The sequence below is a fragment of the Phalacrocorax aristotelis genome, chromosome 3 (assembly GCF_949628215.1).
Source record: "Phalacrocorax aristotelis chromosome 3, bGulAri2.1, whole genome shotgun sequence".
NCBI lineage: Eukaryota > Metazoa > Chordata > Aves > Suliformes > Phalacrocoracidae > Phalacrocorax > Phalacrocorax aristotelis.
The window spans coordinates 2,173,739-2,199,398 of NC_134278.1; the positions used below are offsets into that span (position 1 = coordinate 2,173,739).

Consider the following 25,660-nt stretch of genomic DNA (forward strand, 5'->3'; position numbering starts at 1 on the left):
CCTCACCCTGCTGGTCATACCTACGGAAGTCCTTCTTGTTGCCCTATAATCCGTTGGAGTTTCAACTCTGGCTAAACTTTCCTAACATACCCTCTGCCTGCCTGTATCCCCCCTGGGTATCCCATACGTCCTTTCACCTTCTGCACAGTCCTTTTTTCATACTTGAGCTCCATCAGGACTTCCCCATTAAGCAGTTAAGCAAAGCTGGTGACCTGCTTGGTTTCCTGCACATCAGGATGCACCGTCTCTGCAATTTGTGGAGGTTGTCCTGGAAGACTGGTTAAGCTCACATGGGCTTATTCACCCTTCAGGGCATCCTCCCATGGGATCCTGCCTTTCGGTTCCCTGGAAATGTTGAAGTCTGTTGTCCTGAATTCTGACGTCTTTATTCTGCTATTCGCATCCCTCGGGACCTTAAGCTCTAATATCTCAGTTATTGCAGCCAAGACCACATCCCTCCCTCAACCAGCTCTCTGAGAGCAGCAGATCCAGGAAAGCACCTCTCCTAGGCACTGGATGAGCCAACTATTTCAAAACATCATCATAATGCACTCCAGAAATCTCCTAAATTAGTTGTGGTCCACCATGTTGCCATTCTAGCAGGTATCGGGCTGTCAGACTAGATTCATGCAGTTTTGTATATTGTTCATTAAGTGCATATATTCTAATGCTTACATCATTTTCATACCTTTTCTTAGCACCGTCTCCAGTTTTTAAGCATTCTTCTTGTTGCCTTTGAGACCAAAAACAGCCACAGAACTTTGCAGACACACCAGTACTATATCCAGATGGAATATGATTTGCCTATTCCTATCCAATTTTCCACTATTTATACAGTCAAGGGTAATTTGGCTGCTGAATCATACAGAAAGCTCGTGATAATGTGACTTAACTCCTAAATATTTTCTAGATATTTCGCTGCTTCTCAGAATAGAATCCTGCACCGTTCCTAGAAAAACAGCTTTACATTTTCCCATAATAAAGTACACAGCTTGCTCGTATACAACTTACTATGGAATACAGATTTATCCCTTATTTGCCCATCTCCACTATTGATAGCTCCTGCCAACCCCTAGAAATTACTATTTTAACACCAAGTATTAAACACAAGGCCCGGAGGCAAAACCAACAGAATCCTATTAGAAACCACTGAGGTCAATGACAATAATTTTCTGCTATGCCTGTTTTGAAAACCAGTGTAATGGGTGACACGTTGTTCTAGTCTCCTTTTTAATGTCATGATATCCCACTGTACCATCTTTTGCAGAAGCGTATGCATATTACACCTCATTTCTCAAAAAAAAAAACAAACAACAAACCCCGCTGCAAGCTCACTACCAGGATACAGTGACTTATCGTGATAAAGGACATGACGGATTTGCCCTCACTTCATCTTTAAAAACAGCAGATGTCTAGCCACATATCCCGCAGGAATGGCACGCCAGCCGAGGCAGATAGGAAGAGGGTACAGCCCCTATCCAACTAGGCAGACAGCCTGAAAAGCAGATATCTAGAGCTCTGAAGAGAGGGATTTCAGGATACTTGGACACAAGAGGTTAAGACAACCTCGATAATGACCAAGACAAGCAAAACTATTACTAACTGAAGACCAAGAGAAGCAAAACAGAGAAAGCCCTGAGAAATTAGATGAAGCCAAGCTGGAAACTCCACCCGTGATGGTCTCGTATGTACAAGTTCACCTGATCTCCAGGTCCATTCTGGCATTAACGTTTATGATGTGCGTTTCTTCTGGAACCTGAGAGTGGAGATGGATTTTTATCTTCTCAAGCAGCAACAAACATTTTGCAGCATTTCTTCTCCCTCCCTGGAACGGCCTTATTTGTTATTTGTAATACAGCAGTATTACACATTATCAAAAGACTAATCAGAAATCAAGACAAGTGTATAGCACAAGATGACAGTGGGGCAATTTTAACAAAGGACTGACAGCAGCAGTGAATTATGCAAATAAAATAGATGCTGAGCCATATAAATGAAGAAAATGAGATACAGAGGAACCTTAAGATTGCACAGACAGAGCTATTGTAAAGCCAGTTCTTTTCAGCCTGATTACAGAACTGTCTGAAATAGGAAGAAGTAAAGGAGATATTAATAATTTTAATCATTAGAGAGTAGGCTCTTTTTTTCAGATCGAAACAGCACCTACCTCTCCCCCAGACACAGCAGTTTGACATAGGGTCTCAGGTACTTGCTTACTTAGAGGAAAAACAGACAGCACTGTTCTGGCATAAAACAACTCACTTAAAGCCTCTACTCGCTCTCCATTAAACTTTGGTCTACAGACAAAAGTCTCATCAGCTAAGAGACCTGAACATCAAAGACTCGATTATTTACAATCCATACAGCTTCCAAACTCCCTGGTTGGGATAAGAGTGGCAGGAAGCCAGACAGCACAGAAAGGCTTGCTTCACCCCAACAAACTCTGAAAAGATAAACGATAAGAATAAAGCAGGTGGGTTAACGCAGCACGTATACAGCACGTTAATCACACGCCTTGAAACCGTTTATCTGTTTTACACGCTTCAGAGCAGGAGAGTACAAAAAGAGGAGGTGAATGGAGAGGCAAAAGAGCAGAAAAAGGCATAAGAAGCAGCAGAAACAGTCCAAAGGCAGCATCAAAGAGAACCAAGCATCAAGAGCAAGAAGTGTTTAGGTGTATCCATCTATATGGAGAGAAGGGAAGGATCTAGCACAACTCATCCAACCCAACAGTCCCCAAAAACTTGCCTGTGGGACATTCCAGCATGACTTCAAAAGCCTAAGAAAACCTTCTTGGAGGCACAGATGGAATAAATGATGAAGATGCTCATATTACTTGATCACCATTGTTGCTAATGGATTAACCAACAGGAGCCATCTCCACAAAACATGGTGCTCCCTACTCATACACATCGCAACGAGCGGACACAGCTTAGCTGGGAAGGGGAAGGCACCGCTGCTCATCTACCCTTAGCCTATCCCCAAGAGGGAAAAAAAAACCCCACGAATTGCAAACCTGCCTTGGAAGAGGTGCTTAGAGTCTTGTGGGAAGAGGGAAGCGTTGGAGGGCTGGCCAGGAAAATCAAGAATTTTAATCAGTGACCAAAGGAGTCACAGAAGGCTCCTGGCCTTAACTTTGTGAAAAACCAAGACAGTGAATAAACAGCATCTCCATCAAGCCCAACACCTTGAAAAAACCCCTTCTTGTGCCCTTGACTGCAAGGAGCACGGTCCCAGGTGTAACACAAGTACAGGTGATCAAGACAGACAATAACATCTATACTTACGGAATTAAGACAAAAAGTGACACTGTGGGTTTCTGAGGAGAAAACCACTGATATAATACACAATATCTTACGTATCACATCCTCACCTATTACGTAAATGACCTCCCCCTTCTTGATCTCCAGTAGCTCTGCTTTATCACAATGCCAACCTCTGAAAACACAGCTAGCAATAATTAATTCAATATCTACAATTTCCTGCTAGTAAACAAAACCAGGTGGCATCTTACTCATCCGACATGTTTTAAAAGTTGCACATTTGATGATTGCCCAGAGCAGCTCAGATGCCAGTTATTTGGCTTTATACTACTTTTTTATTGCAACATTTCAGCGTTTTCTTTATCACCCTTACCAGGGGTAACACAGACTGCTTTGGTTTCTTAGCAGCATCAGTCTCCCAAGGTTCAGTTTTCAAATACTGAAAAACTTAGTTACTTAAAATACAGTCATTTATTGACTAAAATATATTTTTCCCATTTTGATAAAGTCCTATTATTTATACCTGTTAAAAGATGAGCAAGAACAAATCCTTTTTTTTTTGGTGAAATGCCACTAACAGGTAAGTCACACGTAATTATGCTCCCTCCTGCTGTGTCACTTGTGTTAGAAATCCAGGATAGGATCCGTGTTCAAAATAATATCCATTCTGAAGCATAAAACCCCGAGAACTTACCAGTTTTCTCGCTTTCTTAATTTGTTTACCAAGTTGTAACTGCAATGAATGGATCTGACATCTGAAAATCCTCCGAACAAGCAGCACAGCACGAGCAGAAGCGGCACAGTTATGTTAACACACTTCAGGCCTAATCAAAGTAGGGCTATTTGCATGGACTAATTAAATGCCTGGCTGTAACGACAAGGAGGTAATGATGTCGGCTATAGAGGGAAGGGGGTGGGAGGTTTGTTTGGTTTATTTTTATATCATTCACGGCTTTCATAGAGCAACACCACGTAGAGGACCTTCGGGCACGGAGGCTGTAGCTTTGCTGGAGGGACCCTGCCATTCACGACAGCCAGGACAGAGCCGTGCACGAGAGCCGCTCTGCTCTTACCATGCTGGGCTGATAAATGCACAATTATTTCCAAAGCCATAATCACTGCCTGTTCTCAGAGGACATCTGAAAGGCCCTGAAAGGTTTGTCCTAGCTCAGGGGGCAAAAAAAGTACGCTTAACAGAAAACCCTAACAGGACCTTTTAACACTGCAGGCTTATTTTCTAAGCTCCCATCCATCAGGCTCAAGGCAAGACCAATACAGACAATGTTTTTTCAGCAACAAATTATTAGCAAGCTGTAACTGAAAACACCAGGATGAATAAGCATATGCTAGAGTGAAATATTTCAAACAAGAAAAACCCATGTGTGCGGCTCTAACAGGGGCCAAGCTGCAACCTCTTTTCTACCTATCTCTGTCAAAACTAAAGGTTATGGGGAAAAAGGCTGAAACAAGGCTAATATGGGCAGGAGAGTGCTTATCTCCTCCTCCCTTACGTTAGCCCTCTGCTCTTCTCAAACCTGTCCCAGCGAGCACAGCCAAAATATAGTCTCAGAGACCAAAGCCTGCACAGTTCTCCAAGAACAGAAGCAGCGACACAAGCTGCCTCTCCCTCGCACCGAGGCTTAGGGAGAACAAGTGTCTGAACTGCCTTCACATGGCAACTGGGATGCCACTAACAAAGTGACCTGGTCTGGTGGAGGAACAAGGGACCTGCACCCTCCAAAACCACACCGCCAGTGCCTTGGGGAGGTCCAAAGGTCTGTTCAGCCCAGTAGCCCACCCACTCACAACAGCTGCAGATGCTTAGACTAGAGCAGTAGGAGCAGGGCAAGCTGCGGTTGTGTTTTCCTTGAATACTCTCACAGTTGCAAATTATTTCCTCTTCAGGGACTCTCTGATCCAGAGGTGAGGTCTTTAGTTGTAGTAGGTGTCTTCAGCACTTAGCAGCTCTCAGTGGATATTTTCTGTATGAACGTGTTTGGTCGCCCCTCAGCCTAACTATGTACTGCACTAAGAAGGGCCTCCTTTGTATTTAGTTCCCATTCATAAATGAATTCCCATTTCATCTGGCCCTAGTTCTGGTGCTGCAGGAGATAATCAACGTTTATCCTTTTTTTGTCTTCTCAGTGCCACCCAGGATTTCATATTATATCACTCTCAAATATTTTTCCCCAGTTCCACAGTATCATTTTCCCTCTCCCTTTCTTTATTTTTAAAAAGAATTGAATATAGGTTCAAGCTGTGATGGCGCTGCTGAATTACGTGGTAGCATAACAATATTTCCCAGTTTGCTCTCTATTCCCTTCATTATAATTCCTCACACTGAGTTGGTCTGTTAACTAATACCAAGCATCAAGTCTGTGTTTCTCATGGTTCTCTACTATAACTTTAAAATCTTGCTCCTGAGTGGCACTAGCCAACTTGGAGTTCATTGTTCTGTAGGAAAATAAGGGAAAAAAATAAATATCTTCCTTTCATCGCTCTGTATCTATCCTAGTTTTCAGCTGCCTCTTCACCAGCCACCCAGCATGGTCAAGACCACCTATCCCAGCACGGATTCCTCTGGGACACCACTAATAACCTTCCTCTGTTGTGTAAATTGATCATTTATTCCCTTTCCCAATACCTTTCAATTACTTATGCATTCAAGGCCTTCACTCTTACTCCCACAATCTTTAAACAGGTTTTGGTGAGGGACCTCATTTTTGGAAATCCAGGTAAAGTTACACATACTTACCAAATGCTTCAGAGACCACCTCAACCTAGAAGTTTCATTGAAATATTAGCCCATTTCAAGTAGCCGGAGAAAAAGAGTCCATCTGCTGTGGCATGAAAATGTTACGTACGGAAACAAGAACCTCTCTATGCTCATTCTACATAAAGAGGGAGGTGGCTTGGTTTTTTAGCAGCTAAAGAAAACAAAGACTGTTATCCTAATAAAGACGATTGAGGTCCAACACATCAGCAAAACACAACTTCTTCCAAGATGTCTGAAAGAAAAAAATACATAAAGTGCTTGTAAAATGTTCACTTCCTAAGCCCATGCTCAGTCGATTAGATGAGGAGCGTGCACACTTCCCTTCAGCACGAGCCAGACACTTTAGATTTCAGACTAATATATGAATGCCAGTAAAAAAAACCAACCATATGTCTTACATGTGGAAGATGCCTCTAGTCCAACACACCATGCTGGTCATTCCAGCTTGGGTTTTCAGCAGCCATTTCAAGCAGATCAATGAGCCACACGTGGATAAAATGATAGGTCGGTTGCCCGTGCGCTCAACCAGCCGTTCTAACACTCCCGTCCTTGTTCCCAGGACGCTTGTACAGACTTTTCATCTCCTTTGACGACCACTAGTGGCATTTGCCAATGACAACTAAAGAAAAGAAGCCATGAATGTCATCCTGAAAGTCTTGATAAAACTGCAAAAAGGAAGATATGGTTCAGATGACCAGAAGCTTGAAGGCGCTATGAAGCTCCAGGCTCGCTACAAAGAGTGCAAGATTTCCTGTGCCAAACAGCAGCTCCTCTCCTATTTAAGAAAATAGTTTACAAGTAATTACATGCCCTCCCAGGTTACCAAAACCACCAAAATCACTTCCGAAGTGGGGGAAAAAGCCCACACTGAAGGGTTATCAACCCCAAACAGTATTGTTTTGAAAACCATTTTGTCGGTTTATGATGCAGAAGAAAAGCTTGGCAAAAAATATGCTCAGCACGATGAGAGAAAATTGGAGACACTTTAAGCTATGAAGTTTTAGAAATAATTGAATTAATTTCGTAGTAACAGTTTGGGAATTTCTGCCCAGTAATCCAGGATAAACACTAAATACAGGTCCCACTCTTTGCTTTAAGCATTGGTTCTGTGCAGTGCGGCAGCCTTAACCCACACAGTGTTTCAAGGGGAGAAAAGCAGGAGGCTGTAGGCTGACTTTGGTTAATATTTCTTTTTGGTCAATTTTACCTTCCTGGTATCTTTTCACCAAGCAATATAAAGTCTAAAAAGACATAGCTCTTAGTCCCATTTCAGCTGTTCCTTATGTGGATTCCAGTACAATTTTATCTGACCTTTAGTTGAATTCCACCTCTATCAGGCAATCGATATCAGCTATTCCCACAGGACAGGTTTTACTCTACATCCCTTTCTCTTTTCATCCAAGCGTACAGAAGCAGATAACACACCCCGTGAACAACAAACCATGTCACCACAGTGACACTGAATCACAAGCAGCTCGTCAGCCTGGTATGTACAAGTGAAACAAAGACTGTTATAAAACTTGCGTGAGGAGATGCCCAAGATTTGCCCTTGATTTCTCACATCTTTGCCGGGCAATTTAGTTCAGGGAAACCTGAGAGAGCAACAATTTAAATGTCTGTTGCCAAATCAATATGGTCAACGATTGGGTCATAATTATATCAACAGTTTACCATGGAATAGTCAATATATAGTTATAGATGCAGCCTAAGAAGGGATTTGGCAGAAGAAAATCCTTATATCTAAAATTATGAAAGAAATGAAACAACAGCCTCTTCTATTAAATCTAAACTGAAGTTCAAAGTTTTCTTGCTACAGTTGATGAGAGAGACAGCACTAGGTGAGACTTGTATTAAAAAAAACTTCATTTCAGATATCGACTCACTGTGACCTAGGGGAAGTTGCATATTCTTAGCAACAACCACTTCCTAGCTGATATTGAGGAAAATCACTGCTTTTGCTGCTGCGGTACTGCTTACAGTTCTGACAACTAAATGCCCTAAAAGTTATTGTTGCACAAAGACAGTGTCCAGTAAAGAACTTGCTTCATAGTTTCTGCATCTTCCTAGTAGACAGGATTCATCTCGCCCCCATCTGACACTGCGATATAAACATTTAGCTCGAGGAAGGAAAACAGCTTGATTGCCGCTTTGAGGAAACAAAGGAATTGTATCAATAAAATTATAAACAGAGCTAATAAAAAGCAGTCATCAGCCAAAACTGCCAGCGTAAAGCTATGGTTTAGCTAATCTTGTTCTCTTGCCAAAGCAACTCCCTCACCTATAAAGCTGCAATATGATCTCTGTCAAAAAAAAAGTGCTACAAAAACATATACGTGCTTGTTTTCTCTGCGCTTGTAAAACCACATGCTCAGGAAGAGCCTTGCTGCAGTAGCCTACAAGAACCGTTGGTGCCATTTCCCCAGCTCCATTTGCCATCCATCGCAGCTCCAACTAAGGTGCCAACAGCAACTCAGTTTTTAATGGTGATTGAGCTCATTGCTTTGAAAAGTATTTCAGCCTTTAGCTGTCACAGTGGCTTAAAACTGCATGCGTTCCCCCGCGGCACAGACATCCCTCGCAACTCCGGTGAAGATGTGTTAGTCCCTACAAGCAAGTTCCTGCTACGGAGTGAAGCCACCAAACGTTTCCTCACACAGCTACAACCCCTGTGAACGGCACAAGCTGGCTTACGACAAGACAAATACCCCAGAGACAACAGAAAAATGAGAGCACAACCAAAGGTGAGTGACTACTTTTGTCTTCCTAGAGGTGGGGAAACACAAAGACCTGGAAAGGAGAATGGGACCAAGAAGCAACGCTGCAAGAAACAGGAGTATCTTGCAAAAAGTGACGCTGCATCAAAAACCAGCAGGAGCTCCGGGAGTCAGAAGTCAGAGGTGAAGAAGAAAACACCTCCTGCCCCAGCCTGCAGTGGAGCCAAGGCTCTTCGTGCGGGATCCAGCTCATGGATGCCAACACCTATATTGAGCTAGGGCTCTCATCTCCCATGGAAGTCAGCGGTGCCCAGCCAACAGAGCCCTGAGAGCGACGCAGACCCAGCGCGGGTGCCTGCTTCAGCATAGCTGGATCCTTCTCTGGGCCCCACTCGCTACACCTCCACTGGCTGTAAGGGGAGATCAGACACCAAGTTCACATGGAAACATCTGAATTGAGCTGTCTTAACCCACATCTCACCTCAGAGCTGTTAAAGAAAAGGTGACTCTTATTTATATTGAAAGAACAAAGGCCCTTCCCACTAATATTTGAATTTTGAGGGCAGCGCACAGTCTATCTCCAGAGGACAACCAGGCAAAGGTCTTGCAGAAAAAAAATAGGTAATCGTGTAATCCAAGGCCCAGGCAGGGAGTGACCGAATTAAGGCTGCACAAACAACCCCAAGCTCTGCCAGTTCCCAGCTTTTGAGTATTTGACTTGACAAACTGATGGGCCACGAGGAGGCACAGAGTCCCAGAGCACATTAGCCGCAACACATTGCGGAAAGATGTATCTCAAAAGCAAACAGCCTCTGCTCTGCTTAGTACGGCATTCGCAGAACAGGCACAGGAAAACCACTTCTTGACACCCTTCCATAAAAGTATGAAAATTAAATCTGCCTCTTTTTTTTTTGCATGCCTACTGAACCCACCACGTTACTAGAAAATTACTTTTCTTCCAAATTAATTTAGCGCTGTTGAAAGGCAATGGGTCTCAGTTTACAATATCAATGAGGCAAGCACAGCACAGCTGAGGGAACTATAAACCACATCGCACTATTTTACCAGCCCATTTTCATTTGGGCTGGAAAGCAATCTCTGCTGAAAGAAGGAGAAAAGGTAATGCAGGTCCCATGTTAGCTCTCCAGGGCACGGGAGCATCAGTCTAGGATCACCTGCATCCTTACGGAGCTCAAAGCACACTTGGAAAGCCAGAATAGAAGAGCAACTAAGGCAATACTTCTGTAACACGCAGGGCAGCGAAATACTTTCTGTGTCAGGGAGGAAATTAACACAGAAAGCTTGTTTAGTACATGCCTCATCGTCTCTTTGTGGCATTACCTTTGGATCACCGGCACCATCTGAACTAGAACCAAACAATCATCAGGCCAGGTTCATATTCATACAGGTGACCGAGCCATGAATAAAATTCCACCTCCAGTTAGCGATCCCAGCTGACCACTCAGATCCTATCCTGGCATTAGCATTTTAGTGCAGGTCACCGGAGAACTTGTTACGTTTGCCAAATTACATGCGCACAGCAGTGAAGCAGCAAAAATGAGAAAAGTATTCCCTTTGGCAGGTGTTCAGCAGTAATTTGCTGAAAACGTACAAAAAAAGGCACTGAAATTCATTATTTCACTTCGACAATGTCATGACCGCTAGGGCCGTCATCCTTTCCAACCAATGTAGGGTGAAATATGGATCAATAGCATTTACAAATATTGCTAAATTTGGTGTAGCTCAAATTTCTGTTATGAGCAAACACTAACACCTTGTAAACCTATGACAAAGATGTATTTGGTTCCTTAGAAAACCTAAAGTCACATAACATCAGACGTTGCACATGCACAGAAATATGTGGGTACGGCTTCCTCATATCTACCCTCCCCAGTCATCTACATCCAGTCACAAACCTGAATGTTTTATGGGTAGGAGAAGACGCTGCAGAAACACTGAACAGCAGAGAGAACTGGATAGGTAACCACCTTCCAAAGCTCCAGGAGGCAAAAAGATGCACAGCTACCCATAACAAGATTAGGATCTGATGAAATGACTTTCACTTATGTGCCTTCCAAATAACACACACTTCAGCAGCTAAAAGTTGGATCTTGCAGTAGACAGTAAGCAAGGCAAAAGTAACAGGATACCAACAAAGGCCAGCCAGCTTTGGGGTAATTTTCCTCAAATTCTGCAGTGTAGAAAGACATTCTCTATACTGAAGGCATTTAGGGGTAAACACTCAGCAACAAACAGGTTTTAATGGCAAACATGGCTCCTGCACCATGGAAGAGTCGCAGCCAAAGCTGGAAAACAAAGAAAATCCGCCCGCTTCTCCAGAACTAGTCTCCAAATCTCTGGGAATAAAAGGAAGTTTAAACCAAATCTCTGCTGTCAACGATCTGGCACTAAAACAATAGCCAGTTATCTCCTGCCTGGCACAGAGGCACGGAAAAAATCACTGCCCAGTCGGACGTCCTGAGGGATTTGACAGGCAAGCTCTGATGGATACAGCCACAGCAATTTGCAACGTTGCTGCCTCTGGCTGTTCACTTCCTTCCCCACCAGAAGCTGCTGCCTGCACAGGAGGGGATGCAGAACCGGATAAGCGCCCACACACCCCGGCTGCCCAAATTACCGCTAGAATAGGAGCTTAAGCTGACAATTACAGCGGTTTGTGCTGGAGCTGCGAGAGCTGCAAGAGCCTACCTGTCACAGCATCTACTCATTAGGGCAAGTCAAGAGGTGAGATCTGACTATCAAATTCTGGCAATTTGTAGCAGGGCAATTTAACAGGCTGGGCTCCCCGCAGCCAGAGAAGCAGCATATCTTCTTAAATCGCTATCTGTTCCAGATTACGTTAATTTGCCACAGGGTGAACTCTGGCAGCTGAAGGGTGGACGACTGTGTTTAGCTGCCTGTTTTGGAAGTGGTAACCTCAAGCAGAGGGTCAAGGTAGATAAAAGGAGAACAGTAACCTCTTAAATAGCCCCAGCATGAATCACTGGAGCTAGTGAGTCAAAGTGCTCGGTTATTTTTGCTAGAGTCACAATTAGTACTCAGAAAGCACAGTTAAGATACATTAGTGTAACAAGCAACCATATGTCAATTGAGCCATCCGAATTGCACGAGAGCATCTCCTTTGCCTATATTAACTGCAAGGTAAAGCATTGTATTGGGCTTGCGTGGCAAGGTTTCGGTAGCCGGGGAGGCTACAGGGGAGGCTTCTGTGAGAAGATGCCAGAAGCTTCCCCTGTGTCCAACAGAGCCAAGGGCAGCCAGCTCCAAGCTGGACCCGCTGCTGGCCAAGGCCGAGCCCATCAGCGATGGTGGTAGCACCTCTGGGATAACACAGTTAAGGAGGGGGAACAAAGAAACCCCCCATGCAATTGCGGACAGAGGGAGGAGTGAGAACATGTGAGAGGAACAGCCCTGCAGACACCAAGAAGGAGGGGGAGGAGATGCTCCAGATGCCAGAGCAGAGATTCCCCTGCAGCCTGTGGGGAAGACCATGGTGAGGCAGGCTGTGCCCCTGCAGCCCAGGGAGGTTAGCAGTGGAGCAGATACCCACCTGCAGCCCAGGGAGGACCCCACGCCAGAGCAGGTGGATGCCCAGAGGAGGCTGTGACCCCATGGAGAGCCCATGCTGGATCAGGCTCGGGGCAGGACCTGTGGCCCCATGGAGAGAGGAGCCCACGCTGGAGCAGGGGAGGAGTGTGAGGAGTGCTCCCCCTGAGGAGGAAGGAGCGGCAGAGGCAGCGTGTGATGGACTGACCACAACCCCCATCCCCGTCCCCCTGCGCCGCTGGGGAGGAGGTGGAGAAATCAGGAGTTGAGTTAGGCCTGGGAAGAAGGGAGGGGTGGGGGGGAAGAGGTTTTAAGATTTGGTTTTATTTCTCATTACCCTACGCTGATTTGATTGGTAATAAATTAAGTTAATTTCCCTAAGCTGAGTCTGTTTTGTCCATGACAGTAAGTGCTGAGTGATCTCTCCCTGCCCTTATCTCGACCCACGAGCCTTTCACTATATTTTCTCTCCCCTGCCCAGCTGAGGAGGGGAGCGATGGAGCGGCTTTGGTGGGCACCCAGCGTCCAGCCAGGGTCAGCCCAGCACAAGCATGTTGGCTTCAGTCTCTTTCCTCGAGATTTACAGTACACTGGAATTTCTCACAAGTGGGGCCAGCGAAATATGTACACAAAGCCAGCTGCAACAGCACAGGCATAATATGCCCACTTGCCACCCCACATAACTTCATTGAGTGCCTGTGCCCTAGAAGTCAAGCAGCTGGGCTAAATCTTGGTAAAATTACAGCAGCAGCAGCAGCAAGGCTAGACTTACCAACAGAAGCCTTGGCCTTCTAACAAAACTCCTAAAGTCTTACTTGGGAAATTTAAAACAGACTTACTTCGAAAATAAAGAGTGACCTTTTAAAAGTAGGTTTATTCCTCACTATTGAAAAGCAAAATTAGGAGTTGCTTAGCTGTCAGCCTTCACGATCACCGTATTTCTTGTGGAGAAACTGCAGCTTCTATTAGAATTACTGATACATGAGATCTAACATGAGTATCTGAGACAAGAATGTAACGATCTTTCCAGAAAACACATCATCTGATAACCACACAAAACACATCTTTCATGGGTTGCTCTGATCTGGCATGTTCAAGAAGAGTGATTATCAGCTGGGTTTTAAAAGCATCAGGAGCTCCACATATCAAACCAACTGCTGCCGAAACTGCCAGCGCTCAGGGCTTTTTTCCTTCCTCGGATGGGTTAAGAGGTCTTAAACCGGACACACAATAATCCAGCCTTAAGCAGTGGTTATTTAAAACCCATGTATTCTCTTTCAGTGAAGGCTCTGAAATAGCTGGATCTACCCGCTTACTGCTGGCCAAAAGATTAATACAGCTTTTGGGATACCCAAAGGAAACTTCCTGGCACATAATGAAAACGTTTGTGGCAGCGGGAAGCACTGCTGCCTGCTCACCAGCTCAGCAGAAGACACAGCTAATGGTGGAAGCACAAAAGGACACTTGACTCAAGCAATTGATGACAAGGCTAAGAAAACGGCTGTCTCACGGTGTCATCTGGTATTAGGAGCTGCAGTTTCTCCATGAGGTACCAAACCTGGCTGCCTACTTACTTCTGCACGTTCTGGGCTTCAACGCACGATGCAAGTGGAAAATGAGCCTTTTAAGAGACTAGTGACTGATGAGTGGATGCAAAGCCAAAGCAGTCTTGAATTATGGGCCTATTATGGAAACAGTTATGTCTGCTGTACACCTGAATATCGTCACATAAATATCAGGCACAAGACTTGCAGAACATGAGGTCCTGGCAATTTTATCCCCTTCTTTCTTTGCCATTGACAATGTGATCTACAACCAGATCAAGCATCAGATAACGCGTGACACTGTTCAAATAAAATAAAAAAAATTAATAATTTCTGTATTTTTAAATACACTACGAGAAGTTGCAGTCCAAGGAGCTGCACGGGCACGTAGCCTCAGGGAACCTTGCTGACACCTGCCTTTCTCAGCACAGGCAAGTTCTCCTTTGGCCGCATCTACTAATTAAAAGTCAGATCCTGGCTCAGGGATGAGGTGCTCAGCCCTCGGAGTTAAGTGGTGAGTCACAATGGCAGTTAAATATGCCCAGCGCCTCTAATGACTCACAGGTCAGGTGAGAGGAACAAAATGATGGGGAGCAGCAATTCTCATTTGCATGTGTATTTTACACCTTGGTTCACTGTCCTCACAAAAGAGCAAAGGCAGCCGCATCAGTGATCAAGTCAACGCTTTGGCTTGATGGGAACAACTCCCAGGGGAAGACGTATTTCTCTAGCGTACAAAAGGAAAAATCCATCTTATAGTGATTCTTTAGCAGTAATTACAAGTCTCCCCCTAAAGAAGGGAAGCTTATCACCAAGTCTACAGCCTTGCTTGATAGGCACCCAGAAGCACACCGAGGTCTCCTAAGCAGTGTTCTCAGCAGATAAAAATTCAAACTTCTCAGTCTCCTTGCACACTCACTAGAAAACAAAGATCCCCTCTGGCTCTGCAGTTCTTCACTCATTCCTTGGCCAACTTATTTCTCAAGCATACCAAAGCACCTCAAGCAGAGACTTCTGTCTGAAGAGTCTAAAAAAATGGTTATTAGCTCAATAGGGAGGTGCTACGGAAATGCTAAACACCAGCAACACTTTCTCAGGGACGTCATTTCCCTCCACTCACAACAGAGTTGCTATGAAAGCCCAGCAGTTTATCTTTTCTTTAAAAAAAAAAAGTCACACTTCTGGTTGGCGAGTTCATGTATGTAAATACAGTCACTTCTACACTCATCTTCCATTCATGCATCCATAAAACCCAAAACCTTAACCCACTTCAGGTCCACTCATGCAAAAAGGATCTCCTACCGCTTTATAAAGAGAGGTATAAAGGGAGCTCTTCACACTCCCCAGGTCAGCTGCCCAGTTTAACTGGGAACAGCAGCCTATCTTACATGCTCTGAGCTGCCCCATGAAGATCCTGCTCTCTCCACTGACTACAAAGCCACGGTTTCAGAGTTATTTATTCGGCAGCAGCTGGCTGGAGCAGTGCCTCCCTTCCCCGGGACAGATGACTCCCGGTCCCACATCGTTTCTCTCAATAGGGACTGCTGGGTTTGCAGCTTCGTTGATGTACCACGGGACTGGATTCACCATAAGACACTGAATCTGTAAGAAAGCCAGAAGCCAACTCAGGACATCAGCTGGGGTCCAAGGACCAACGCAGTTTAAAGACTTATTTCTTTAGTCAGATTTGCGGTGCCGGTTCCTGGTGAGGAACAGTCTATACCTCCACGGCAGGCTACGGTCGTACCGTACTGGTTGAAACTGCACAGAGTCACATCCTTTTTATCAGATTAACTGGCACCAGAAGCTGCAGCGGGCTGATCAAGACAAAGTATTATACGAAGAAAATTCAGAATTACATCAAGAGGAGGATGCCGGATTGATGAGCCCTTCAGTGCTGCACAATTCAGACCATGTAGGTCAGAGCATCGCTATCACTGGAAAGACAGCATTGGGCATAGAAGCAGAGCTCAAGTTTAGGGCATAATAAAGAAATGACTGGACAAAAGGGGAAAAAAAACATCTTCACATTTAGGTGGACTGAAGCCCATATAGATAGATGCTGCACTGGTTTAATCAAAGGTCATGCTCAGAAAGACTTTTTAAGAAGTACTCTGGGCGAAGGTCTTTTTCCCCATCAGGGAAACACTACGCAAAATCTAAAATTAACCAATGATTTGCACAAGGAGGAAAAATTTCAAGGCTACCATAATCACATTCAAATTAAGGGGTGAGAGAGACCAGATCTCAGGTTACCGCCTAACGCAGCGCCCACAATATAAAACAAGTAAAATATTGTCAGTATTCCCCATGCAGCATGGCCTCTGTTGATGGAAGCAGTGAGGGAGAAGGGCTGAATCCTCATGTTCAATGAGAAATAAATTCAACTTTGACTGTTCATTCCCCCTGCCGTTGACCATCTCAAAACAGAACTGCAGTGCCTCAGCACAACGAAATGCAAGAAGCACAAAACATAAAAGGTTCATCTTGAACCCAGTTTTCTCACTTCTAGAATATTTAGGAAGTGCAACTGGAATAACTCCCACATACCTCCATTTACTAAGCATTTAACTTAAAATTCATGTTAAAAATACAAACCTTTATTTATCTACTGGAAAAAACCCACAAATTGTCAGTGCAGATTTTCTCACGTTGCTCGATCTGCATGCTTGCAAGGCAGTACACCGACTTCAGAGTCACTTCATTTTTGCAAGCACTCAAAATTACTTGGTCACACAGTCTGTGCCGTAAATAGTTTCCTCAATAACCTGCAGAGCAAAGGACAGGCTACTCCAAAAGCAATTTTGGGTCCAGTAAAATTAGCCAGACACCTGCAGCAGACAAAAAATACGCAATAACCACATCCTGAGCCACCTGACATACGTATAAGCACAGCACTAATTTGGATAGACAACCTCCAAACTCCACCCTTCTCCCATACAATGAGTCGCATCCTTCTGGGCTCACGACCAGGGCACGAGAGCAAAAAGAAAAGCAATTCTTTTCCCAACTTGCTTGTGATTTTACCTTGATAAAACCCACTTGGAAAGAGCAGCAGAGCACTTTTTGTCTGGTCTTTGAATGACAAGTTAAAAAAAACAACAAAGAAAACCAGCAGAAGTGTTTGCTGCCCTCCAGAGGAAAACTAAATGAAATCATAGCTTTAAAGTACAAAGGTAGACATGAAGCTAGACAAGGGCTAGTCCTGCTCAGTATTAAAACCACTTTCTTTAGTAGATGATAATGGTATCAAGGAAAATCCACTGCACTGAATGATGACAAAGTAGCAAACTAAAACTGTCAGTAGGGATGCTCACCTAGTTTTAACGGCTCCAAAACATCAAATCTTTCACATTTTTCTTCTCAGTTTTCTACTACAAAATGCACTGGAAAGTTATATGTTTAATGACCCAAAGCACATGCAAATAAATCAGCCCCTGATTTTCAGTTCATCATCTATTAAATGAGAAGGGGAGCATCTCCCTGTCACACCGAAATACTGCAAGGGTAACCGCGTTTGAGACTGCGAAGGGCTCGGAGCTCCTGAGCATTGACGCTCTCGGGGGTGAGTCATCCCTTATGGGAGCTGACGTCTGGCCTCCCTCCAAGCCAGGATCAGCTCCCCTTCCCAGCTAAAGGAAATAAATCCCATGGCAATGTGATTCGTCACAACTCCAAATCAAGGTGATGAGGCATAAAAGGTAGAAGTCCAGATGGAACGCCAAGAAATCAGAAGCATCTTAGCATTTCCTACATGAGAAAACAGATAAACCATGGCCCAATCTTCTGCTGGTGCGATGCGGCACACAGTGCAATGCTGCAAGCTGAGCTATAAACATTCTGTGCCTAAGCACGTATTTGGATAAATATTGCCTTTCAAAAAACAAAAAACGAGGCCTCAATGTTTGTCTTCAGTATCTTCTGTTCCCACATCAGTTAAAGAACACTTCTAAATAATTACATGAAAGAAAACCAAGACGCTTACCTGACGGCCTCTGCTACGTTATTGGAAGTATGACCTGATAAGGCATCGTGAAGGTTTCTGATGAAGTAATCTCTGTACTCTTCAGGCAGGGCCATGAACGTTCCACCCATCACAATGAACTCTACTTTATCCACGCTGTGGCCCAGCTGCTTCAGCTATAAAATTAAAAGTTCCAGGGAAAAATTACCGATCAGGGACTTACCTAAAAGACTTCTCTGAAAACCCTGACACTCCTACACTGCATTTCCTTCTTTACTTGTCAGAACTTTCATGAATGACAAACCATTAACACTTTGGTACAGATTTCTTGTAATTCCCCCCTCCAGGAAGCCTCAGAAATTATTCTTCCACTACAAGAACACAGTACAGATATTGAGCCCAGCGTAACAGGTTTTCTTGACAAAGCAGAGTTATTTGAGCCTAGCATCTTGCTGTTACACTGCTGTTACCAGTTACACTGGTTCCAGCTTGAACCTAGCTTAGATATGGCCAGGAGGAAGTTTCCTCTCATCGGCTTCAATCCATGTAGAACTAACTTGCCTTAAAAACTTGTGGGAGAAAAGGACTGCACTGAATCCACGGAGCATTTTCTAATGGATTTGGAGATAAACAGGAAACCACTCGAAGCAGAAGAGGATTGAGGAATTCTTCAGATCTAATGCACCAGCAGAGACCCAAAAAAAGTCATTTTGGCAGGAAAGCCACTATTTCAGTACTAAATCCTCCACGTAAGTAATTATCAAGAACTAGCAACTGCCACAAAACTTCTGTACAATTTTGTTGCAATTGGATCCCCTCTATCAGTAATCAGGTATTGCTCTGAACAGATGACATCTTACAAAAGGTTGCCATTTGTCTAATGGAAATGACCGTTAAGACAATTAAAAGGTCAGGCTAACGTGGAATTACAGAATCATGAAATGTTGAGGTTGGAAGGGACCCCTGGAGATCACCTAGTCCAATCTCTCTCCTCAAAGCAGCATCAGCTACAGCAGTTTGTTTGACGCTCTGTCCAGAAATGCTTTGAGTATCTCACAGGATGGAGACTGCACAACCTCTCTGGACAGCCTGTACCAGTGCTCAGTTGCCCTTGCAATTAAAAACTGTTTCCTGACGTTCATATGCAGTTTCTCATGTTTCAGTTTGCCTCCTGTCCTGTTCTGTCACCGGGCACAGCTGAGAAGAGCCTGGCTCCATCTTCATAGTGTCTCCCACCAGGTGTTTATACACACTGGTAAGATGGCCCCAAGCCTTCTCTTCCCCAGCCTAAACATTCTTGGCTCTCTCAGTGTCCCTTCAGATGCTCTGGTCCCTTCACCATCTTAGTGGCCCTCTAGTGGCTAGACTTGCTCCAGTATGTTCACATCTGTCTTCTGCTGGGGAGCACAAAACTGGACACAGCTCTCCAGACAGGGCCTCACCACTGCCGAGGCCAGAAGAGAGATCCCCTCCCTTAACCTGCTGGCAACACTCATCCTAAGGCAGCCCAGGAGGCTGCTGGCTGCCTTTGCCTCAAGGCCATAATGCTGCTCATGGTCAGCCTGGTGTCTACCAGGACCCCCAGGGCTTTTTCTGTCAAGCTGCTTTCCAGCTGCTCAACCCCCAGCATGTCCTGGTGCCCGGGGTTGTTCCTCCCCAGAGGCAGGACTTGGCATTTCCCTTTGTTGAATTTCAAGAAGTTCCAGCCAGTCCATTCCTCCCTTGTCCGGGTCCCTCTGAATGGCAGCACAACCCTCTGGTCTATCATCCACTCCTCCCAGCTCTGATTAAACTACAAACTTGCCGACAGCGCGCTCTGTTCCAACGTCCAGGTCATTAACAGAGAGGTTAAACACTGTTGGCCGCTGATATTGACAGCTGGGTTCTATGACTAGAGCCTGGCCTCCAGCTGGACTCGGTGCTACCAATCACAACCCTTTCAGCCCACCGGTTCAGGCAAATAAAAGCATTATTATTTTCATCACAATCACAACGCTTCCCCCTCACACTCTAAAAATGTACCTGTTCCACTCTGTGTCTTGTCTGGAGATACGGGTCATATCTGGCCCGAATGGCCCGCATGGATGTTGGCTAAAAAAAACAAACACAAGGAGATCCATTTTGTAAACTCTTTTGTTTTTTTAAAAAATAATCATAGAATCACGGAATCACTAAGGTTGGAAAAGACCTCTAGGATCACCAAGCCCAACCCCCAACCCAACACCCCCAGACCTCCCAAACCATGGCCCCAAGTGCCACGGCTGCACGGTGTTTGAACCCCCCCAGGGACGGTGACGCCCCCACCTCTCTGGGCAGCCTGTGCCAGGGCCTGACCCCTCTGGCAGGGAAGGCATTTTCCCTCACACCCAACCTAACCCTCCCCTGACACAGCTTGGGGCCGGTTCCTCTCGTCCTGTCACTGGTGACTTGGGAGCAGAGACCGACCCCCCCCTCACTACGACCTCCTTTCAGTGCTAAAAGAGAACTTTTAGCACTGAAACGTTGAAGTCTTCAAATCCTAATGGACCCCGTAGTCTTCAAACTCACAACCAGACAATCCATCCAACTGTAAATTTGAATTTGGCTCCTTAACACATTTTTTTATCCTTAGATGGCAATAAGACAAAGAGAATGACACATTTTTTCGAAGTTTTAGTGCATTACAGTGAGATGGATAAAGAATCTCTGCAGGAAGTCCAAAAAACATTGCAAAAAAAACCCACAAAATTTTGTTTTAAATACAGGTTTTTCTGTCCTGTTATTTCAGTTTTTCTTCACTTGCACAACAGTTATCCACAGAGCGTCCTCTAGACCTCAGCCTAAACTTAAAATATTCTTTCATTTAAACATATTATTTCAGCTGAAATCCCTAACAACTTACTTCTCATAGCACTAGCTGAGGTAAGCCTATTAATAATACTCTAAGATAAGGTTTTCAAGTGTCTTGCGTATCCTGGATTTGTTTGGCATTTCATATCTGTTACATTACAACGTCTATAAGGATGAGGATTCTTTAAATCATGCGTAACTCCCACATGCTGTTAGTATTTAACAAATGAACACAACATATCCAAAACAACATGAATTATAAAGTAATATAAATATACCCAGGATTTTCCTCCTTTGCACTAATGGGACAAGTTTTGAGCCACTGAAAAATGGGTAACAGACAAAATCCATACTAAAAGGATGGATTAATCCAAATTAATCCATTCTGTATTTTACCTCATTTTACTACTTTGTGTCTGTACAATAGGTATGAGATGTTTTGCATCACAATAATTTAGTCACAACAAGATATATTGCTATTAAACTTTTGGCATACAACAGGAGAGTGCTATTTTGCTTATATATATTTAGCGAGATAGCACTGCAGATACAGGCATGTAAGGGCACAGATGTAATTTCAGAGGCACTAACAGCTGAGTGACGGGCTTTTTTCCAGAGCTTGGCCTTTGCAAGTCTGCAGGGTCCTGTAGGTTGGCCAGGACTGAAAGCAGCTCCACTTAGGGCAGGATGCTCAGGGCTATGTTGTCAGCGTTTGACTGCCTTTAAGAATAGAGTTCCCCAAACCTCTTCACATCCCTACTAAAGTGTTTGACAACTGTCATATTAAAACATTCTATTCTTATATTAAGGGACAATTCTCCACATTCCAACTCATGTTTGCTGCCTCTCATCCTTCCACTGGGAAGCTCAGAAGAGTCTGGCTCTCCCTTCTCTGTACCCTTCCCTTAAACCCGTACTGAGCCACAAATAGAACTGTACGGTTCTGCAGACCGTTTAGTTAGGAAAATTCTGATGCAGACTGATAACTGCTGTAGGAATCATAGCTAGCATTCATTTCAACAAACTGCACGCAGCAGCGTCCCACGGGAGAGAGCAATGTCAGCTTCAACTGCTTTTACTCACTCATCGCTTTCCGCAGCTGGAGGTTCAGATTAACAGCTGTTCCCACATCAGCAAGTCATGGGTACAGCCGCGATGCTGCGCTTGCCCTGCTCAGAATCACCAGCTGCTCGCTCCTGCTCTACAGCATGTTACACAAGTAATGGTATAAAGAGCAGCAAGACGAGGAGAAAAAACAACTGCTACAACAACTGAGAAGAGTTTCCAGTCTTGTAGTTGAGCTGCTTTAGATCTTAGACTCACAGAATCCTTAAGGTTGGAAAAGACCTCTAGGATCATCAAGTCCAATCCCCAACCCAACACCCCCAGGCCTCCTAAACCATGGCCCCAAGTGCCACGGCTGCACGGTGTTTGAACCCCCCCAGGGACGGTGACTCCCCCACCTCTCTGGGCAGCCTGTGCCAGGGCCTGACCCCTCTGGCAGGGAAGGCATTTTCCCTCATCTCCAACCTAACCCTCCCCTGACGCAGCTTGGGGCCATTTTCTCTTGGGGTTGGACTCTTCTCCCTAGTAGCAAGCGCTAGGACGAGAGGAAATGGCCTCAAGCTGCACCAGGGGAAGTTTAGGTTGGATATTAGAAAAAACTTCTTCACCAAAAGGGTTTTCAGGTACTGGAACAGGCTGCCCAGGGAGGTGGTTGAGTCTCCATCCCTGGACGTATTTAAAGGAAGGGTAGACGTGGTGCTTGAGGATATGGTTTAGTGATGGGCTTGGCAGTGATCGGTTAGCGGTTGGACTTGATGGTCTTAAGGGTCTCTTCCAACCTTAACGATTCTGATTCTCTTGTCCCATCACTGGTGACTTGGGAGCAGAGACCAACCCCCCTCACTCCAGCCCCTCTCAGGCAGCTGCAGAGAGCAATAGGGTCTCCCCTCAGCCGCCTCTTCTCCAGGCTAAACCACCCCAATCTTGAAGTGTACAAAGTCTGCTTTTGTTTTTCATTTTTGCAACATGGGTGAATATGTAGAAATGAGAAGCAGCCTAACCCAAGTTTACAGCGAGTGTAGGCAATGCATTATGGCAGACCAAAGTAGTACCTCATATCCCGTGTAAGACTGTGTTGAATATTCAAAATCAGAATCAGGTCCACCTGGGCAGTATCTGCAAATATTAAAAGACAGAAAACAGGCGTCAAACTCACACGAATGAATCATAGAATCATAGAATCATAGAATCATAGAATCATAGAATCATAGAATCATAGAATCATAGAATCATAGAATCATAGAATCATAGAATCATAGAATCATAGAATCATAGAATCATAGAATCATAGAATCATAGAATCATAGAATCATAGAATCATAGAATCATAGAATCATAGAATCATAGAATCATAGAATCATAGAATCATAGAATCATAGAATCATAGAATCATAGAATCATAGAATCATAGAATCGTTAAGGTTGGAAAAGACCTTAAGGTCATCAAGTCCAACCGCTAACCTATCACTGCCAAGTCCACCACTAAACCATATCCTCAAGCCCCACGTCTACCCTTCCTTTAAATATGTCCAGGGATGGAGACTCAACCACCTCCCTGGGCAGCCTGTTCCAGTGCCTGACAACCCTTTCAGTGAAGAAGTTTTTCCTAATATCCAACCTAATTGCAATGACGTAACCTGTCTGAGGTACACAGAGGGCACTGGCTGAGCAGACACTGCTCGAACAACCCCATCTCTCATCAGAAACACAAGGGAACACCAACTTGAGACAGCCTGACCACAGCAACGTGCCGACCGCCCTGCCAGCATCCGGGAGCTCTCACGCAGGCAAAACCAAATCCACAAGAGGTGGATTACTAGCTCAGGCACTGCGGTGCCTCAATGCTGCAGTACAGCTTCTAGACTAAAAGCTGGCTCACGACTGGTCAGCTGAGAGCACAGGCTGAATGAATTCCTGTGTTTCTGCATCACCCGATGTAAATGCAGGTACGGACCCAAACGCACACGCGGAGGGCAGTGGTTCTGTGATATCCAGTGACACTGAGAGGAACAGAGCCTCTGCGTGCACAGAAATGCTAAGTGTGCAGTGCAAAACAGTTGTCTCGTTGAATTTTAATGAGAATGGGATGTCAAAAAAACAGTTCAGACCTGTCAAAATTACTAAATCCATATAAAACTAGATGTACTAGAAGCAAAATGTACTGCGAACGTATTTCTGGAACGTGGCATTATTTTAGGGAGCTGCCATAGAGTTTTGGAGTAACAGGTACATACAGATGATTAGATTTCAAAAAGTAATTTTATAGTAATTTCTAAATTAAATGTAATATGTTTAAAATTTCAATATTTTCCTCCGTTCTATCAAAAACAATCTCATTTGATGTAAAATGGGGTTTTGTTTGGCATGGAAAGACACAAAATGGAGACATCATCCTGTCACACGATCTGCATTTCTCTTCTGGAAATTTATAGAATTTAAATATCTTGATGATGATAAAGCTCATTTACATTTGTTTTCTGATCTCAGGAACATGCTATTTCATGAATACAGCATTCTAAGACCACGTCACAGGAACAGAGTCCATCTACTCCGGATAACTGTATGGCAGTTGGGTACCAAACTGCACTTTGTGCACTCTGAGACTTGTCTGAAACTCTTATTCCGTGACACAGCAAGACCAACTTGCGGCTCTCACAGCACGGCTGCTAGCCGGGAGAGGAACAGTACACAGCAGAGAGTAATTAAAAGGAATATAAGTTTATTCTGAAGGGTCTTTAGCTTTCTTTGGAGGGCTGTGGGGTTAATGACTGATGTACAGCCATTCTGTGCTCAAAGACGACCTGAGATTCAGCGTTAGCTGCGGGCGCCGAGCACCTCCTACAGACGAGGAAACAGAGCAGTCTGCCTGTTGTCACTTACAGCGAGCAGATCTCCACCGCACAGACTAAGATAATGCCATCTCTACCAAATCAGACACATTCGGCTCACAGTATAATTGATTAGTTTCCTCACCGCCTGCCCTGCAAATTCAACCCAAGTCATCTGTCACCATTATAAAATTAATTACCAAATTACCACGGCCAAATTAATTTGCTGGCAAAAGTTGTGCAATCCAACTGAAGACATTTCCTGTACATAATTACCTGGAACATCTCAAACAGAATAGCTCCTCGTGAAAAAAACAAGAATAGAGCAAGCTCCCTCTGCATTAGGCAGCGAAATGCGCTGGTAGTTTGGGAGTGACAAGGCAGGAATGAGAAGCAATGTTTTAAAGTAGATGAACTGATATGGTTAGCAAAAAAACCAGATGAGATTTCAGGTGCACAGACTCTTAAGTCAAACAGAGGTAACATACTTCTAGGTAAAACCAGCTTGGGTTTCTCATTCAAATAAAACTCAGAAGCTATTCCCTTAACGCCACAAGCTCTTGGCAGCTGGAGCCCACCCCTTCCATCTGCCCTCTCCTTTCATTCCAGAGCCAGGCAGAGCCAGACCACCACACCGAGCAACTCCTTGCAGACACCACCCGCACCTCCTCAGGAGGGTCTCCGTTCAGCAGTTTTCAAATTTTTCAGGTTAAGCCCTGTTTCTTTTCTGTAATACTCTTCTCTGATTTGCTTCCATACCCAGCCATACGCACAACACGCGTCCTGCCACAGTAACACAACTTATATTTCACAGAATCACAGGCTGGTGGGGTTTGGAAGGGCCCTCTGGAGATGATCCCGTCCCACCCCCTGCTTGAGCAGGCACACCCAGAGCAGGGGCACAGGGCCGCGTCCAGGCGGGGGGTGAATGTCTCCAGGGAAGGGACCCCACAGCCTCTCTGGGCAGCCTGTGCCCCCGCTCTGGCACCCGCACAGGGAAGGGGTTTGTCCTCATCTTCAGGTGGAACTTCCCGTGTTCCAGCTTGTGCCCGTGGCCCCTTGGCCTGGCGTTGGGCACCGCTGAAAAGAGCCCGGCCCCATCCTCCTGAC

General features: G+C 44.7%; 1 protein-coding gene across 1 annotated transcript in view; it reads right to left on the reverse strand.

The window, feature by feature from the left end:
- ELP3 (elongator acetyltransferase complex subunit 3) overlaps positions 1–25,660 on the reverse strand; it is a 100,444-nt gene that overhangs the window by 69,390 nt on the left and 5,394 nt on the right. Inside the window, exons 5-7 of the mRNA XM_075086477.1 lie at positions 22,775–22,838; positions 19,851–19,919; positions 17,850–18,004 (exon numbers count right to left, since the gene is read on the reverse strand). Coding sequence (XP_074942578.1) covers positions 17,850–18,004; positions 19,851–19,919; positions 22,775–22,838 — 288 coding nt within the window. The remainder of the gene's footprint in view (positions 1–17,849; positions 18,005–19,850; positions 19,920–22,774; positions 22,839–25,660) is intronic.